General features: G+C 51.6%; 1 protein-coding gene across 1 annotated transcript in view; it reads left to right on the top strand.

Moving 5' to 3' along the window:
- The window catches only part of TRAPPC12 (trafficking protein particle complex subunit 12), an 83,226-nt gene that overhangs the window by 33,031 nt on the left and 35,367 nt on the right, over nucleotides 1-14,828 (top strand). Inside the window, exon 6 of the mRNA XM_043604638.1 lies at nucleotides 14,502-14,614. Coding sequence (XP_043460573.1) covers nucleotides 14,502-14,614 — 113 coding nt within the window. The remainder of the gene's footprint in view (nucleotides 1-14,501; nucleotides 14,615-14,828) is intronic.

Genomic DNA, 14,828 nt, shown 5'->3' with positions numbered 1-14,828 from the left:
CAAAACAAAACCCCCTTGCAACAGTACTTACTCTGTGCCATTTTCTCCTAGTTCTGTCCTGATTTAATTTACTTAAAAGTCTGGTTGCAGTCCCCCAGGGAGCCCCAGGGAGCCCCGCCATCATCTGGAAAACCTGGGCTGCAGCACGGAGCAGCTGTCAGGAGGCAGGAAGTAGGGATTGCGGGAGGGAGAGCGCAGGTGACAGAGAACCTTCCGGGGCACGAGCAGCTCAGGTGGAGTGAATGCTTCTGGGCAGAGAGCCTCAGAGACGTGTTGAAACCCCGCAGATGTTCCTGTGAAATGTAAACCAGCTTCGGGAGGACTTGCAAGAGGCCACAGACGTAGTTACTGAGGGCAGGGCTCTGCAGTCAGACTTCCTGTAGGTCCTGCCCTCCACTTCCCGGCACCCTTTCCAGGACAGCAGCGGTGATTGTAGGGCGTCGCGAAGATCGGGCAAAGCCATTTATGTAGGTTGCTCAGAGCGGGGGCTTCTGCCCAGTAATTACTGTGTTTTGGCTGTTTTTTGTATTCTGTTCTTAATTCGTCAGTAGACACCATATCTTACCGCCACCTTTCAAAAGATCACCTGGTCAGCACTTGCGGGATGTAACAGGAATGACAAAGAAAAGTTCTGGTTCTCAGGGAACCCAGAGCCTGATTGGAGGTAGAAAATATAAAATCGTAACCGGACAAGGGAGGACAAAGGCCCGACGAATAACGAAGATAGTGGTGCCATAGAGGTTTCAAAAAATTAAGTCAACTTCTTGGTTAATATTAGAGGTAGGTAAATAGATGAACTGAGACTGGAAGGAAAAACACATTTCTCAGCTTCTGTGTTGTTTTTCCTTAAAACAGAAACACTGTTTCTGTGGAAGGGACAGAAGGAGCAAGACTTTTGCATTCTCGGGGCTTTCTCCTTCATCGTGTTTACTCCCCACAGGGTGGGGAGTTGCGTAGACTCGGGGTCAGGAAGGGGACAGCAGGGCCCCGTCCTGAACTTCTGCCCAGCCAATGGCCCGTCAGGTCTGGCGGGGCACAGATGAGAGCCAGGAGCCGCCGTGAGTGGAGCCTTCTCGAGGATGCCCCAGCCGCCTGGTGTTACCCCAGGCGGAGGAGGTGGGACAGGGGGTGCCGGGCTCCCCATCGGTCCTGCCACTGCTCGCGGCTCACGTCTGCCTTAGGTCCCGGCCGGACCCTCCCTGACTCTCTCCCCACGCTCCAGCTCCGGAAGCCCCAGTGGCTGGTTGGCGGGAGTCCAGCTGTGGGTGAGCCCCGCATCCCCCCTCGTGTGCTGGAAATCCTAGAAATTCAGACCACGCCCTTTGGAGGGTGCAGCCTTCTCTGGTAGCTTAGGGCACACTTTTCTGGCTTGTAAATTAATCGTGTCCTTTCTCGTCTACACTTTCCAGCCATTTGAGGTCCCTCCCTTCCCTGGAAGGTGATGAGCAAGCTTCCACCCTAGAAAGGAGTGAGTCTCTGTGGCCACTTCTTTTTTTTTAATTTTTTTTTTTTAATGTTTATTTATTACTGAGCGACAGAGAGAGACAATGCAAGCAGGGGAGGAGCAGAGAGAGGAGGAGACACAGAATCCGAAACAAGCTTCAGGTTCCGAGCTGTCAGTACAGAGCCCGATGTGGGTCTCGAACCCACTGACCGCCGAGATCATGACCTGAGCTGAAATCCGACGCTCACCCAACTGAGCCACTCAGGTGCCCCATCTGTGGCCGCTTCTTAACCACTCTGATGGAAAGGTGCCCAACAGAGAGGTTCGGGGCAGTATCCAGGGGGGATGTTTGGGGATATTTGGGCCCAGTAAATCAAGAGAAGATAGGGTATTCTCACACTTGTCACGAGGAACAGCTGTGTTCCCTTCAGCGTAAACAGTGTTTCTCCCCACCCGCCTGGCCGCAGCCCTGCCCCTGCTGTGTGGTCCTGCCATGGGGCAGAAGGCTGCACCCTCGGCCAGCCCAGGGGGTTGGCGGCTGGCGTTGATGGGTGTCTCGTCCTCAGCTGACAAAACTCAGCTCTGAGTTCACAGGCCCGTCTCCCAGTGGCTCTGAACTACCAGCTACCCCAAAGCACACAGCTTCACAAATGCTTCGATTTCTGTTCCCCTTGAGGTCCAGAATTGTAGATTCAGAAGGACTGTTCGTACATAGCCACTTCTGGACTTACCACGGGTGTTGAAGAATGCGTAAGAGACGAGAAGGCAGGTATTTCCTGTGCTGGCCGGTGACAGCCTTCAGCCCCTCACTACATCCAGCCTCTCCTCTGAATGCTCGCCCCCCGCCCGTGTGCCCTCTTCTGTGACACCGTCCTGGAGTCCTGGAGACTCCGCCCCTCTTCACCGTCTCTCCAGAGACGTAGGTGGAGCTGGTCCGAGCTATCTGCATAATGAGCGAGACTGCAGGGCCAGGTGTGGACTCCCTGTCATCCTCAGCCTGTTTTGAGGACATACTTTCCCAAAGATGTGCAGACAAGAGAGCCTGCTTCTGATCCCGCCTGAAATTAAACTGCGTGGGGATACGGATAAAGAGAGGATAGTAGCCATGCATCATTAAGCAGCTAATTTAAGTTATGAAGTAGACATAAATCATACGTACATTTCAGCTAAGGCGTGTTAACATTCATCCACAACGATATGCTGAATGCTTACTAATTTTTCTTCTCGTTCTGTGATGTAACCAGCATAAATGTAAGTTTTGATTCATTCATTCGTTTTAGCTTGCAGTATATAAGCAAAGCAAGTCATTAAGATGTGCTTTACAGAGGAGGCTGTAACAATGCAAATAAGTAACTTTTATGAATGAGCTTTAATATATTTTATTTAAATATTGGGCATAATTTTTACCCACTCAGAATATTCATTGCAAGATATGTAATGAATCATGAGTAAAGATCATGAAGTGCTGTGTTTTGTTTTTTCAATTTTCACCCAAGAAAGGAACAGTAACGGCGGCTTTGTACGTTTCTCCCACATCTCTAGCAATTTCGTAGTTTCCGCCTGTCTCGAGGGCACAGTGTGTGTGTTTCAGAAACAGCACTGTCTTTTAACAGGTTGTTTGAATTCTCCCGCTTGCTGGAAAGAAAGAACAGCGGCGAGCAGCCCCAGGCTGGACCCCGTCCCCCCACCCCTGCCCTGCTGCCCTCCACCGCACTTTACTGCTGCCTCCCTTCTGATGCCGTATGTCTGTCCCTGTCCCTCGGGGCCCAGAGGTTGGGGGAGGAGCTGCTTCATCAGACTCTTGCTCAGACTTCCGACAGCTGGGTGAGAAGCGGCCGCTCAGAGCTCAGACTCCGTGTTTAGCAGCAAAACGGTGGATTATGAGCAGACTTGAGACAGTAGGGTCACACCCGGCCACCGAGCTCTCCCCGTACTTGTCACCAGGTGCAGGACACTCAGTCAGTGCTGGTGGTGAGAGTAGAGGATGTCAAAGCAAGAAGGAAAATTGAGCTCCATGGTGACACCATGTGACCTCTGTGCCCAGGACAGAGAAAAAGAAAGGGAAGTGTTTGAAACAGAAGTCCCCTAGCTGTGAGTTCTAATTGTGTCCGGTAGGGTCCTCTTGCAACTGCTCAGGATGCCGTCACTGCAGGCTGCCTGGGGAGCTCAGTCCCTTGAGCGGCCGACTTCAGCTCAGGTCACGGTCTCGCAGCTTGTGAGTTCGAGCCCCGCGTCGGGCTCTGTGCCGACAGCTCGGAGCCTGGAGCCTCTTCGGGTTCTGGGTCTCCCTCTCTCTCTGACCCTCCCCCGCTCACACTCTGTCTCTCTCTCTCTCTCTCTTAAAAATAAGTAAACATTAAAAAAGTGTTTTTAAAAAAGTAACAAGCCCAGAGCAGTTACGTCTGTGTCGTTGGAACTGTGCCATCAGGCTGAAACGGGCGAAGACCCCTACCATACAGCTTTCTGAAATGCGGTCCTCGCTGAGCCCCAGTGCGCTGTTGCCGTGAAGCCCTGTGGGCCCGGAGGCGGCTTTACCGGGAGGACCTATGAGCAGGAGGTAGACAGGGGGTCTACCCTCTGTGGCGGCTGCCCTGCCTCTGCCTGGAGCTGCGGAAAGCCGAGACGGCCGTACAGAGCGCCCCGGGCCCCCACGGGCCCCCACGGGCCCCCACGGGCCCCGGATGTACCCCGAGCCCCTTAGCTTTCTGTAACACGGACAAGACGGAGGAGCAGTAGGCTTGGCGAGCGGTTCCCCCGTGGTCCCCAGCCGTGCCACCTTGGACCCTGTAGGCAGACCCCCCGGGACCTCCCTGCACACCCCGGGGAGCCCACTGCCACCCCAGCTTTTGAGGTGGAGGTGACAAGGGGAAATGGCAGGGGGGGTCACAGGCACCAGCCTTTACCCAAAATGAAAAAGTTTTTGTTTTTGTCTGTCTTTAACGTTGACAGCTGTGGAATTAATGCTTGGTGTCAGGGCTTCAAAATACCTTTCCAAGCACAACACCCTGTTTCACTTGTGAGAATCCTTCCTCACATGCCTGTGATCGCCTCCTCTCTAATTTGCTTTTAATCAAGTTGTTTTCATTTTGTCATTTTTAACACTAGAACAGACCACTTTCCTCTCCGAAGGGTTTGTGTCGGTGAGACTCGTAGACAGGGATTGCATCCGTGGACGACGTAACTAGATCATTCGTTGTGTCTCTGGGTTAGCATCTTTGGCGTGGCACGTTTGTCACTGTTGATGGTGCTGGTACCGATACGTGATTTTTTTTTTTTTTAATATTTTTTTTTAACGTTTATTTATTTTTGAGACAGAGAGAGACAGAGCATGAACGGGGGAGGGGCGGAGAGAGAGGGAGACACAGAATTGGAAGCAGGCTCCAGGCTCCGAGCCATCAGCCCAGAGCCCGACGCGGGGCTCGAACTCCCGGACCGCGAGATCGTGACCTGAGCTGAAGTCGGACGCTTAACCGACTGCGCCACCCAGGCGCCCCCCGATACGTGATTATTGACGACGGTTCACTCCGTGTTGTACGTCTTCTTTGCATTTCTGTCTTCAGAAACGGTGACCCGGGCGCCCTTCTGACGTAGGTGGTGTATGCAGTCATTTCGGTTCGGCCTGTTGCAGGACAGTAAGATTTTCCAGAATCCCACCACCGTTTTTTATAATCTGCTGCTTGGAATTCTCTCTCTTGTTCGAAAGAAAGATGGTCAAACACACAGCACTTTGGGTTTTCAAAGTACTTCTCGGACATGAAAGAGTTCGCTTGACTTCCTCTGTAGCTGGAGGAGAACTTACTTTGAAGCCAAACAATGGGAAATAAGTCTGTTTGATGACCCTCAGTGTGATGTTTCAGAAAGGCAGTGCCTCCTCCGATGCCGAGTTCGGGTCTGTGCGTCCAAGTTATTAGAGTTCATTGTGAAGATACTGTATGAAATCGTATTTCAGGACGTGATCCTTACAGACGACCAAGTCAGACCAACACTGATGGGGCAGACACTTGAACCACGTGCTTCACTCTGCACCCTTCCGTCACCTACCCAGTCCTCTGGGAGTGGCGGTAAAACTGCCGGGGACTTCTGTCCTCTCCTGCCCTCCCTCCAGAACCCTGAACTTTGAGTTTCTGGTCGCAGGTCTAAATTTGGAAACTTTCTGGAGTGCCTGGGAGGCTCAGTCGGTTGGGCGTCCGACTTCGGCTCAGGTCATGATCTCATGGTCCGTGAGTTCGCGCCCCATGTCGAGCTCTGTGCTGACCGACTGCCCAGAGCGTGGAGCCTGCTTCCGATTATGTCTCCCTCTCTCCCTGCCCCTCCCCTGCTCGTGCTCTGTCTCTCTCTCAAAAATAAACATTCAACAAAAACATTTTTTAACAAGTAAATAAAACTGGAAGAAAATTTTTAACACATAACTATACATGATGGCTCAGGATTAATTGTTAATCCTGTTTCAAGTGTCCTATTTTTTGTTTTCCGTGACAAAATCAATTCACCTCCTCTGCTTAGGTTAGACTTCGCTTTATGCTGCGTCAGAACTTGGGGGCATTTATCACTCCAAGTGCATTTCCAGTCTTTTCTCAGAACAAATCATCACAGACGTGGAAGTAAGCGTTCCATCTGGGTTCCGTTCCTGTCGTTAGAACACCCGTGGAAGGCCTCGTCTGAACCCGTCTCCCACGAGAAATGCCGTGGTTACCAGATACTGGTTACGGTCGGTCCCGCGTGGATCAGGCACAGCCACTTCAGGCTCGCGTGGGCGCGGTGTGGTCCAGTCCACAGCGTCCGCCCGTGCCACACGGCACCGGGGCAGCAGTGAATTTCCCGCTCAGCTAATAAATCCTCTAGGGTGCTTCAGGACTTGCTCAGTACGGTTCTGGGCTCGTTATACTTAAAAAGCAGCATGGCCGTTGCAGGTTGAGGGTCATTTCATGGCGAAGGTGAAGGGCACTGTGTTCTCTCTGAGACATAGACGTCCAGCGACCTGTGTCCCAATAACTGAGCAGCGGAAGGAGAGCCATCAATGACAGCAGCTCCTCGGCGTTCTGTAGGGGAATCAAGGCAGACAGGAAACCGGCAAAGCAGGGTGAGGTGTGGGGGGAATCACGTGCAGAGCAGTGACCCCTGCGGGAGGTCCTACATGACCTGGACGTGACACGGAAGTCCCTGGGCAGAGGCCCTTTGAGTGTGTGCTGTTAACGCAGGACAGAGGGCCCACGCGGTCCCGTTAGGTGCTCTCTGCGGGACAGCTGCACACCTGGGCCTCACAGCAGCGTGGCCGTCGCAGGCCCCCTGCTGTGCAGGTGACAGAAGAGACCCCAGGAGGACGCCATCCGCCCAGCACACGCAGCAGGTGAGCAGCGGAGGTCCAGGCCGTCTGCATGGCAAGGCTGCTGCCTCCTGAAGCGAGGGGCACATCCCTCCCCAGAGAAGCTCCCGTGCCTCCTGTGGTCGGTGTCCTTTGTCGCTGCCCAGCACGGAGGCCCACTTCTCTCTGGCGCCCTCCTCCCCGGCTCCCCGAGCCGGCCGCGTCGGCTCACTGCCCTGCAGAGGCTGTAGGCATCCGTGTCGGAGGACCGTTTGCATTTCGTGCTTCCTGAATGACTGATGGGAACGCTGCTGCCAACCTAGATCTGGGCAGGTCGTGGCTGTGCGTGGGTGGGAATCTTCCGGAAAAAGCACATCCTCTGGGAAGTGTTGGTCCTTGCAGATTTTGACCAGCCCTTCATTTCGGGGCTCGCTGTCCCTGCAGGAGAGAGGCCTCCGGGCTCGCGTGGAAGGCGTGCATACGTCATCGTCCTCCTGCTCAGCCAGTGCCGCCTGGCCCGGAGGGTATCCCGGAGTCGCAGCGTCAGCCGCCGGGAGGCCAGGTTTGCGCAGACCCAGAGAATCGGCGTAAAGGTGCTTCTACCTGTGTGTCTTCGAGACAAGCAAAACCAAGTCCTCATCATTGTGAGGAAGGCAGCTTCGGTCTGTGCTCTGCCGAAGGGGGAGTGGCTTGCCCGGGGACAGTGGTCATGTTGTAGGTCCAGGCCCGGGCCCAGCCTGCAGAGCAGACGGTGCTGACTTAGGTCAGCCTGTTCAAGCTGGAACCGATCCACGGCGTCTCTCCACCTGGTGCTTTTTCGCGTTTTGTCTCTACGAACAGTGTGTTCTTTTTCTAGGAAGGAGCATTGTTTTCTTTCTGATTTGTTTCATTTTTCTCTCTCCCATGAGGCTGGGAGGTGTGTGCCTTCCTTTCATTTTCTAAAGCTGTTCAAGACCTTCTCGGCGGTACCGGGAGAGAAGAGGAGGAATTCTGTCTCCTCGTGCGGCCCTAGCTCCAGGTGCCTCTCAGAAGGTCACAGGTAGGGACAAGCTTAGGGGAGCCACACTCGGGCTCACTCTCGCCCGCCCGCTTTCTGTCCTCAGCTCCCAGATTCAGTCACAGAGCCGTGCTTGTCGTCACCTGCCGCTGACATCTGTCGTATGTCCGCGCCGCCCGGGCTCCCCACTGGCACCTGGCGCGGCGTGCTGCAAGGGCTCGGGGTTGGCGGGGCGGGTGCGGACGAGCGGGGACAGGGGTGTCCACAGACCCCGTGCGCAGAGGGAGCTGATGCGAGGGGGCAGCACGGCCAGCGCGAGGGGACACAGTAGCTCTCCTGCCACAGAACCCAGAGCGCGTTGTTGTAGGTTCTGTTTCCTGTCTGGAAGGGAGGACCCGTGAACAGGAGCAGATGGCCTGGTGGCAGCGAGGAAGCCAGGAGTTCCGTGGACCTGTTCCCTCTGTTACACCAGGGTGAGGGAGGACGCGTCAGTATTTCTAAGATAACGTGCTAAAATTTTTTAAAAACGTGTTAAAATTTAGTTCTAGGAGAATTTTTGTTCCACGAGCATTAGTTCTGGACCTTATTCATGTCCCCACATTCAAGGAAGAACAGAGTAGATTTTGTGTTTTCCCTCCTGAGAAGCAGCCGTGGGGGGAGCGGTGCCCGCGGTCACCTGTGCAGGGGCCGGCTCTGCGCAGGACGGACACACGCACGGTCTCTGCGCTTCCCCGGCCCCTGGGCCCTGTCGTCTCGGCACGCGGCAGGGAAACAACATGGACCTAAGGAGGAGGCGTCGGCTGTGCGACGTCTGAGGACAGTTGTACGCGATGCCGACTGCGGGTTTTCATCTGGCCCTGTGAGCTAGGACGTGGTCCCGCGGCACGTTTGTGCAAATCCAGATCACGGCTTCACAGTCGCCTTTGGGTCGGCACACTTGGGTGTCACGTCAGCAAGGTTGTGGTTCAGAGTAGGGCTTCTCCAGCTTACCTGTGCACCCAGACCCCCGGGACCCTGTCAGGTGGACGCTCTGACCTAGGTCTGGGGGCCCCGGGGCGGGGCCGAGACTGCGCTCTACCGGGGCCCCGGGGCTGATGCTGCGGGGTGGAGGGACCCCTCTGAGGGGCAAGGTGTCGTGTGTTTCCCGTAGGGTTTGCTGTGAGCTTTGAGCCCTCCTGGGTGTATCCTTGTTCTCCGACATCTGCACATTCTTCTTCCTGCTTGCCTGTTTTTATGCAGTTACGTAAAATAACTTTGATCTGTTCTTTATCTCTTTCAGCTAAAAAATGAATATTTCATTCAAAGCTGTGAACTTCGAAGCTACTCCTGCCATACAGAAAAATTACATTTTCAAACTACAGACCGCTTTGCTGTGGTTTCACTATAAAACTGCATGCGTGACCACTGGCATTGCAAAGTCCACGTACAAAGTAGTTGGGACTTGGAAAGTATTTTCCATAGAATTAAATCCATATCTACTTAGGTCCTTAGGTCAGCCCATAAAAGGCTGTTCAACCGTTAAATGTACCTTGAATAAAGTATTAATATTCCTCTTTCGACTATAACTGGCTACGATGTTTAGTATTCCTAAGGAAAAAATACTTTTTTTTTTAATGTTTATTTATTCAGGGGGAAGAGAGAGAGAGCACATGCAAAAGAGCAGGGGAGGGGCAGCGGGAGAGAGAATCCCAAGCAGGCTCCATGCTGTAGAGCCCAGTATGTAGAGCTCCATACTGTAGAGCACAGAGCTCAACGCAGGGCTCGATCTCCCAAAACATGAGATCATGTCCTGAGCTGAGATCAAAAGTCAGATGCTCAACCGACTGAGCCACCCAGGCGCCCCTGTGGGGTTTTTTTTTATTATTATTATTTCTAATTTGAGATCCCAAACCCTTTTTATTTAAAGAATGGATCTAATTTTATTTTTATTCATGTGGCCATTCACATATCCCGACAGTGCTTACTGAAAATTATATTTTCCTTCAGTGATTTGGGGATACTGTCTTGTCCAGTAAATTCTGTGTGCGGTTGAGCGTGTCTTCTCTTTTTTCAGTAAATAATCTTTACTTTTTCGGATTCTTTAAGGTTCACGGTAAAGTTTATTTAGCATTACAGAGAGTTCCATATGCCCTCTCCTCTGCATACGATTTTATTAATATATTATTAACATCTGTAAACATCTTGTGTTCCTGTGCTGAATTTGTTACAATAGATGAACCTATACTGATTGGTCCATTATGATTAAAATCCATTAGTTTAGAGTTCACTCCCGGTGTTGTATGTTCCGTGAGTCCGGACAAGTGGGCAATGATGCGTACCCACCATTATCGTACCCTGCAGGATAGTTTCACTGCCCTCAACGTCCTCTGTGTCCTGCCTGCTTGTCCTTCCCCTCCCCCCGGCCCCTGGAAACCACGGATCTGTTTGCCTCTTCAGTTTTGCCTCTTCCAGATTGTCTTATTGTTGGGACCAGACAATACGTAGCCTCTTCAGATGGGTTTCTCTTACATGGCGGTGTGCCTTTAAGATTCCTCCAGGGCTTCTTGTGGTTTGCTAGCACGTATCTTTTGATTACTGAAAAATACTCAATTGGCTGCGTGTACCCGTATCAAAAGACGTCTCGGCTGCTTCTGGTTTGGGGCAGTTACGGACAAGGTTGCCGTCGACGTTCTCGTGCAGGATTTTGTGCGGACGCGGATTCTGCAGTTACTTGGCTAAGCGCCTGGAGCACTGTTGCTGGCTCCTACGGTAAGCCCGCGTTTGGTTCCGCCGTACCTGCCAGGCCGTCTTCCCGAGCAGAGCACCGTCTTGCGCTTTCCCCGGCGATCAACGCCATTTCCTGGTGCTCCTCACCTCCGCCAGCGTGTGGCGGTGGCATCTTGCCGGGCTCCCCGTTCCAGCGGGTGTCTGCTGGTGTTTCACTGCCGTTTTGGTTTGCAGTTTGCAGGTCCCTAATGACAGATGTGTGACGGGGAGCCTTTCTATGCTTATTTGCCATCTGTATACCTTCGTTGAGGCACCTGTTCAGATCCGTTGTCCATTTATTAATTGAGTTGTTTTCTTGTTGATTTTTAAGAGTTATTTGTATATTTTGGATACAACCCCTTTCTTCATGAGATGTGCATTTTGCCAGGATTTTCTGTCACTTCTCATTCTCTTGACATGGTCTTTCACAGGGCAGTTCTTAATTTTAATGAGTCGTGTTTTTGTATCTAAAAAGTTATCACCGAATCCAGGTCACTTAGATTTTCTCATATGTTCTGTTCTAGAAGTTTCACAGTTTTGCATTTTACGTTTAGGTCTCTTACCCACTTTGGGTTAAGTCTCGTGAAGGATGAAGGTCTGTGTTTCGATCGATCCCCCACGTGGATGTCTGGTTGTCCCAGCACCATTTGTCAAAGGGACTGTCCTCCCTCCGTTGACTTCCCTTTCCTCCTTCACTGAAGATCAGCTGGCTGGGTTTAGGAGGCCTGTTTCTGGGCTCTCTGTTCCCATCCATTGAGGTGCTCGTTCTCTTCCTTTGCTGGGGTCACAGTAGCTTAATAGTAAGTCTTAAAGTTTGGGGTGTCCGTTCTCCAGCGTTGCCCGTGTCTTCACTACTGTGTTGGATTTTTACGGTCTTTGCGTCTCCACCTGAAGCAGACCGCTGCCGGTACGTTTATGTCCACAGAGTAACCTGGGGGTTTTGGCTGCGGTTGCACTGAATCTGCCGGGGGAGCTGTGAGGAACGGACACCCTGGCGATGTTAGGTCCTCCTGTCTGTCAACATGGAGCGTCGTTCCGTTCGTTCACGTCGCCTTTGACCTCTTTCAGCAGAGACTTGGAGTTTTCCTCACACAGTTGTAACTATTCTGTCAGATTCACCTCTTACTGTTTCATTTGTGTCGGTGCTAACGTCAAGGGTAATATGTTTGTAATTTCGAATTTCAGTTCATCGCTGGTATGGCAAGTCAGACCGACTGACTCATGTATTATCCTCGTATCCTGTCCCCTTTAGTTGCTTATGTTTGGGAGGGCTTTTTGTTTGGTTCTGTTCTGTTTTCGTGTCAGTCTTTTGGGATTTTCTGCATAGACGATTTTATCATCTGCATAGAGGGTTTTATTTCTTCCTTTCTAATCTGTACATCTTTTCCTTTTTTTTTTTTTTTTTTTGTCTTATTGCATTACTTAGGGACTTCTAGTATGATGTACAATAGGAGTAAAAAGAGGACATCCATGCCTTAGTCATGATCTTACAGGGAAAACGTCCAGTTTCTCATCATTAAGTACGCCCGGAACTCAACACCCGGAAAACAAATAATCCAGTGAAGAAATGGGCAAAAGACATGAATAGGCACTTTTCCAAAGAAACATCCAGAAGGATGACAGACAGATGACAAGATGGTCACCATCAGTGTCTGTTGGGTGATTTTTAATAAACAGTGTCTTTCAAGGAATTGGTCCATTTCATCTAAGTTATGAAATTTGTGGACATAGTTGTCCTTAATATTCCTTTATTATCCTTTTAGTGTCTGTGTGGTGAGTAGTGATGTGTCCGTCCCTTTCATTTCTTTTTTTTTTTAATGTTTATTTATTATTGAGAGACAGAGAGACACAGAGTGTGAGCAGGGGAGGGGCAGAGAGAGAGGGAGACACAGAATCCGAAGCAGCTCCAGGCTCCGAGCCGTCAGCACAGAGCCCGAGGCGGGGCTCGAACTCCCCAACTGCCAGGTCATGACCTGAGCCGAAGTCAGACGCTCAACCGACTGAGCCACCCAGGCGCCCTCCCTCCCTTTTATTTCTAATATTAGTGTTCATGTCTTCTCCTCTATTTCTTTGTTAGCCTGGCTAGACAGTTGTAAATTTTACTCATTTTGTCAGAAAAACAGCTCTGAGTTTTGTTGATTTCCTTTGTTGGTTTCCTGTTTTCGGTGTCATTGATTTCTGCTTTAATTTTTATTTCTTCCCTTTCTCTTCTACACTCTCTGCCTTTCTGTAGTGTTTTGATATGGAAGTTTAAATAATTGATTTTAAGATCTTTTCAAATATATGTGTCTAATGCTATAAAATTCCCTCTTAGCACTGCTTTTCCTGAATCTCACAAACTTTGATAAGTTGCATGTTCATTTTCACTTAAGTCCCACATGTGTTTGCATGTCGTTTTAAACGCAGAAACTTCCTCGGGTACATGGGCATTTGCCAGGGTGCAGAGCAGATAGCTCCCTGCCACCTGTTCATGTATTCAGCTCGTTTCTAAAGTGGGTCTCGGAACTTGCAGTAGAATGTTTGTTTCTGTGTTGATCTGACAGAGTTTGAAGAGTTCCAGAGCTCTTCTTTCTCTGCAGGTGAATTCTGACCCACACGGGAGCGATTGTCACCTGTTCTGTACGTGATATGAAAGGGTGTATCACTTCCCGTGTCAGCGCAGTCCCACGTTTAGTGATGCTGATGGTCAAGACATCTTTCTTTCTAGGAAGCCAAGAACAACTCATTCCAGAATGTAAACTCAGTCATCCATCGTTTTTAGACATAGGAATTATTTAGTGTCATCCAGAAAGAAATTTTTTTCAAAAAAAAAAAAAAAATTCAGACATTTAAAATTCAGTAATTGTCATCTTTCTTTTGTCCGGACTTATAATTGCAGTACAACCTATTTTCTGTCGAGTTCCTTATTTTCACCTTCCCTCTTTAGATCTTTCTTTCAGTCTCTGGTAAAGACCCTAGAGCGTCGTACAGTTCCAAGAGGACTAAGCACAGGCGAAAAGCCATGCTAGCGTGGCCCGTGGCAGACCCTCCCTGGTGATTAATGCTTAGGCCGAGGGACAGGCTGGGGCACAGAGACGCTGCGTCGCTTACTGGTGTCACACAGCTTGTTTTCTGACCGTCTTCCAAACTGTATTCGGGATCTAAATACCGACACCTTCAGTCTGTGTTCAAAAGCCCTCTTCTGACTGTGTGACCGCCCCGTGTTGTCACTTCCATATCCACGGTCTCCTTTATAACCAGCACAGGCCGTTTGATCATTATGACGGTTTACGTGTACTCCGTGTATATACCAGGTGTCAGATTCCAAACCGTATCAGAAGAGACATTCACAAAAAGATTCCCTTCTTCCGAGAGCTGACGCAGCCCCTTCGATTCCCGTGCGTGAGCCCTTCTTCAGAGCGCCACCCTCGCTCCCCCGCAGCACGCTGGCAGGGCTGCGTGGCCGTGAATTACCCTCTGCGGGGTGGCCCTGGGGGTGGAGCTTTCACGTGTGGCTCCCCTGCCTCCCGTCGGGGCACCTGTGAGGTAGAGCTTTCCCTCCAGAGCTGCGCACACGCACCCACGCACACCACCGAATCAGGCTAAGCGCCGTCCTCAGGACCTGGGTCTGAGGCGCATCTTCGCTCACTTTCCTCCCCTGCTCCCCGTGCCTGGCGGGCCTCCTTTCGGGGTCGGCTTGTGGGCAGCCTTCTGTCTGAGCTTGCCTCCCCAAACGGATAGAAAAGATGCGGCGGCTTTCGCCGCGGGAGGGCGCAGCCTCTGGTTTCTACATGGTTACCGCACAGCTATGGAAACAGTGGGGACATCGCCTTCGCCTTTGGTCCTTGTGGCGCTTTGCCGAGAAAACCAGCATACATCTTACGACGGACACCATTGCAGACTTTACTGAGAAAGGAAGGCGTGCTGGCGTCCCTCCCGCTGCCACATCGGCAGTTCCCTCCCGCAGGCCTGTTTGGTGCAAAGGCGTGCTCACTTACCACCAACTAACTAGCTTGGCTTTGCTTTCATCCCAGGCTCCATGGTGCCCTTTTCGATGAGGATCTTACACGCGGAGCTTCAGCAGTACCTGGGGAACCCGCAGGAGTCACTGGACAGGCTGCACCGAGTGAAGGCCGTCTGCAGCAAGGTACCGATGGTGCCCGGGTGGGCCGCTCTGGCACTCCCCGCCCCCCACCCCCCGCCCGGCGGAGAGCCCCCTCCCTTCCCCTTCCTTGGAGGGAGCAGCCACATCACTCTCTACCCAACCCACCCGACATCCGCCGTCACCGCTTCCTGCGGGAAGGCGGGGGACCCAGTTCATCGTGACCGTGGTATTCTTGCCTGCCGAAGTTGTTGTTGGG

Source organism: Prionailurus bengalensis, chromosome A3 (genome assembly GCF_016509475.1).
Source record: "Prionailurus bengalensis isolate Pbe53 chromosome A3, Fcat_Pben_1.1_paternal_pri, whole genome shotgun sequence".
Classification (NCBI taxonomy): domain Eukaryota; kingdom Metazoa; phylum Chordata; class Mammalia; order Carnivora; family Felidae; genus Prionailurus; species Prionailurus bengalensis.
The sequence above is the reverse complement of the archived record's forward strand: the minus strand, read 5'-3'. Positions and strand labels throughout refer to the sequence as shown.